The sequence below is a fragment of the Saccopteryx bilineata genome, chromosome 4 (genome assembly GCF_036850765.1).
Source record: "Saccopteryx bilineata isolate mSacBil1 chromosome 4, mSacBil1_pri_phased_curated, whole genome shotgun sequence".
NCBI lineage: Eukaryota > Metazoa > Chordata > Mammalia > Chiroptera > Emballonuridae > Saccopteryx > Saccopteryx bilineata.
The window spans coordinates 166552675-166557251 of NC_089493.1; the positions used below are offsets into that span (position 1 = coordinate 166552675).

General features: G+C 45.2%; 1 protein-coding gene across 1 annotated transcript; it reads left to right on the forward strand.

Annotated features, from left to right (window-relative positions):
- The first annotated feature begins 459 nt into the window (after positions 1-459).
- PCDHB1 (protocadherin beta 1) lies at positions 460-2913 on the forward strand. The gene has a single exon (XM_066278033.1). The coding sequence runs from the start codon at positions 460-462 to the stop codon at positions 2911-2913; it is 2454 nt and encodes an 817-aa protein (XP_066134130.1).
- The last annotated feature ends 1664 nt before the right edge of the window (positions 2914-4577 follow it).

Here is a 4577-nt window from a genome sequence, read left to right on the forward strand (position 1 = left end):
TTTGGCTGGGGGTCCAGAAGACACTGCAAGTCTTTTTGCCTCTCCCTTGGGCGGACTGTGTGGAGTGTGCTGAATAGCTTTTTCCTCGGTTTGCGAGGCCCCAGCTGGCTCACAGAAACGGTGACTTCAGCTTGAGCGAGAATCCTCATGGGTTTCTCAATTCCCAAGGACCTTTCTTCTGAAAGGGCATTACGAGGCGAATCTGCCGTTGCTTTGGCAACAAACTTTCAACCTCTAACTCTCTGGAATGAGAACATACCTATTAATACATTCGATAGACTGGGGAGTACAATTTTTCTTCCAAGTGCAAGACAGTTTACAGGACTCGGCTTGCCATTGGCGGCGCTGCGCTCAAAGGCCAGCTAAGCCTAGGGCCGCGGTTGCACCAAGCTGTAGGTGAAAAAGTGAAAGCATATCCGCAACAGGTGGACGCTGCAGGGAGTGCGCTTGTGAGAACGGATGGCAGTTGCGCGCAGAATACTGCAAAGCAGGCAAGTGGGATCTCTTCTCCTTTTTCTGTGCATTTCTGCGGGGGGCGCGACAACCATCCGCTATTCCGTGGCGGAGGAGATGGAGAGCGGTTCGTTTGTGGCTAATGTGGCTAAGGACCTGGGGCTGGAGGTAGGGAAGCTGGCTGCGCGCGGGGCGCGGCTGGTTTCCGAGGGCAACAAACTGCACTTCCGGCTCCACCGCAAGACCGGGGATCTGTTCGTGAAGGAGAAGTTGGATCGGGAGTCACTTTGTGGCAGAGCCGACCCGTGCGTCCTGCACTTTGAAATAGTCCTGGTGGAGCCCCTGCAGTCTTTCCGTGCCGAGGTCAGGGTATTTGATATCAATGACAATGCCCCGATTTTCCCAAACAAGGAGCCTCTTTTAAAGATCCCGGAGAGCACCCCCCTGGGCTCCCGTTTTCCTCTGCAGAGCGCCCAGGATCTGGACGTGGGCCTCAACGGTCTCCAAAACTACACCTTGAGCGCCAACGCCTATTTCCACTTGCACACCCGCTTCCGCAGCCACGGGCCCAAATACGCGGAGCTGGTGCTGGATAAACCCCTGGACAGAGAGGAGCAGCCAGAAGTCAACTTGACAATTACAGCGGTGGACGGCGGGTCCCCGCCCAAGTCTGGCACCGCCCACATCCGCGTGGAGGTCCTGGACGTCAACGACCACGTGCCCCAGTTCTCCAGACTAGTGTACCGCGCTCAGGTACCGGAAAACAACGTCAACGGTTCTTTGGTGGCCACAGTGACAGCCACGGACCTAGACGAGGGCTTCAACAAGAAAATAACGTATTCTTTAGCTCAAAACTCAGAAGCAATTCTCCAGACATTTCAGATTGACTCTGAAACTGGAGAGGTTCGACTGAGAGGGCCCCTAGATTTTGAAGCGATTGAAACATACGACATTGACATCCAGGCTACCGATGGAGGAGGGCTCTCTGCCCACAGCAAAGTCCTGGTGGAAGTGGTGGATGTGAATGACAATCCTCCTGAAGTGACCGTTTCCTCTGTGTCCAGCCCTCTTCCTGAGGACTCCCCGCTACAAACTGTAGTGGCCCTTTTTTCTATCCGAGACCGAGACATTCGAGTGGGGGGGAGAATCACTTGCTTCCTCAAAGAAGACCTTCCCTTTGCCGTCAAACCTACATTCAGGAACGCTTACTCGCTGGTCACTGACAGAAGCTTGGATCGGGAGAAGATCTCAGGCTATAATATTACCCTTGTTGCCATGGATACCGGACCACTCAGTCTGTCCACAGAGACTGTAATAGAGGTGCTAATATCTGACATTAATGACAATCCCCCAGTATTTCAGGAAGACTCCTACATCTTGACTGTTCGGGAAAACAATAGCCCTGCGGTTTTCATTGGCAAAGTTCATGCTGAGGATTCAGATTTGGGTGAAAATGCCCAAGTAACATATTCTTTGCTGCCTCCGAAAAGTGGAGACCTATCAGTTTTTGCTTACATCTCCATAAATTCAGACAATGGGAAGCTTTATGCATTGAGAACCATGGATTATGAGGCCATTCAAGATTTTCAGTTTGTGATAAAGGCAACTGATGGGGGTTTCCCATCACTGGGTAGCCAGGTTACTGTCCGAGTGGTTGTCCTTGATGACAATGACAACTGCCCAATGATCTTGTACCCATTGCAGAATGGTACCTTGCCCTGCAATGACCTGGTGCCTAGGTCTGCAGAGGCAGGCTACCTGGTGACTAAGGTGGTGGCTGTGGATGGTGACTCAGGTCAGAATTCTTGGCTTTCATATCATCTACTTAAGGCCAGTGACTCTGGGTTATTCTCTGTTCAACAACAAAATGGGGAAATCCGTACATTGCGGCAGATATCTGGGAGAGACCCCATGATGCAGAAACTGGTCATTCTTGTTCAGGATCATGGCCAACCAGCTCTTTCCACTTCTGCTTCACTCAACATCCTGCTGGTAGATGGCTTTTCTGAGCCCTACCTGCAGTTCCGGGATCCAGCCAAACATTCTGCAAGGGTAAATCCATCCACTAAATATTTAGTCATTTCTCTGGCTGTGCTTTCCTTTCTCTTTCTCCTCTCTGTCACAGTGATTTTCATTATTCAGGTCTACCAGAAAATTAAATACAGAGAAAAGATCACAATTCAAGAGCATTTCTACGATGACTGTAATTTCCCAAACCACCTGGTACAAAGAGGAGCCAATGGGTCTTTATCCCAGCCTTGTGCCTATGAAATGTGCTCAGCTACCTGCACTGGCACTAGTGAGTTCCGCTTTCTTAAGCGCTTTATGCCCAACTTTCCCTTTCCCCATGACACTGAAGAGGGAAAAACAGAAGCTGCTTCCAGTTTAACACTAGATTCTGGTAGGAATAGGTCTCAGGGATCAGAGGGTCATGACCGAGTACCTGATAACTATATGTAGCTCTTATTCATGAGCTATATGTAGCCATTATTTATGTCTCCCTTGGACGTTTATTAGCGCTGGCCCTGGAAATGCTTTGTTCCATAGAGATATCCTTTTATTTTGCCTTTAAATTATTTTCCAGTAGAATGTGCATGCATAGGGAAAAGCACTAGTTTCTAGTTTTGGTATAGTATCAGGAAGCAATTAAGTTTAAGAAACAGAAATATAGCTTATTATTATTCAGAAATTTCTAGATTTTTGTCCACTGATGACTGGAGATATCTTTGAATCAATATCTTGCATGCCATCACTCATAATCATGCAAATAACTGGTAAATGGTAGTCCTCAAAAATAATCAGGTGGAAAGAACAGTAAAAAAAAACAAGAATTTGACTTATTTGCAAATAGGAGAAAGGAAAGATATATGCTTAAGATATTCAGCTCAGGAATACTCTCCAATGGAATACTGTTCAGCCATAAGATGAAATATTGCTATTTGTGACATGAAAAGACCTTGAGAATATTATGCTAAGTAAAATAAGTCAATCGGAAAAAGCTAAGAACCATATGATTTCTCTCATATATGGGATATAGAACTGGAACTCATAGACACAGGAAATAGTATGGTGGTTACCAGAGGAAAGGGAGCTGTGAGGGTAGTAAAGGATAAAGGGAGCTAAATAGATGGTGAGGAAAGATGATTTGACTTTGGGTTGTGGGCACACAATGCATATACAGGTCATACATCATAGAAACATACACTTGAAAACCATATAATCTGGTGTGTTTTTTTTAAGTGAGAGACAGACAGGGAAATGAGAAACATCAACTCACAGTTGTGGCACCTTAGTTGTTCATTGATTGCTTTCTCATACATACCTTGATGGGGAAGGGAGGGCTCCAGCTGAGCCAGTGACCCCTTGCTCAAGCCCGTGAATTTGGGCTTAAGCCAGCAACCTTGGGTTTCAAGCCAGCAACCTTTGGGCTCGAGCCAGCGACCATAGGGTTTTGAACCTGGGTCCTCAGAGTCTCAGGCTGATGCTCTACCCTCTGCTCCCCCACCTGGTCAAGCCTATAAAATCTATTAACTAATGTCGCCCCAATAAATTTAATTTAAAAATAAAATAAAGAAAAAAGTTAAGTGCAGATTTCTTAGTGGTTGTTTGGGACTTTAGGCAAGTCCCAAATCTCTCTTTATACACAGATGTCTGACCCACTCCTTATCAGACAGCAGTTATTTGCATGTGGGGAATGAAAGGTGGATGAGAAAATAATAAATTAAGCTCGTTGTAGTTAACAAGTGCTATTGAATAATTACAAAAAAATAAAGGAAAAGTTAATTAATACCAATTAAGTGGCCTTAAGAAAAAATACATTTTCAGATGTTACCAGATTAGATTTTAAGACATTTTTCCCTCTGACCATTCAGAAGTATGACATGAAAACTGAGAAAAAGAGTTATCTTCAAGCAAATCATTCATAAAGTAAAATGGAGTAGGGACACAAGTTAGGCTTCTTTATAAATTATCACTGTTTGCCTTCATAAGCTATTTTACGTTCTCTCATTCTAAAACTAAAGAAACAAATATTTAAAAATTAACATAGTTCAGGGATGCTATCAATGCTACTAACCGTGCCTCAAACATAAAAAAAAAAAAAGGTCTGTTTTAATGAGGCTTTA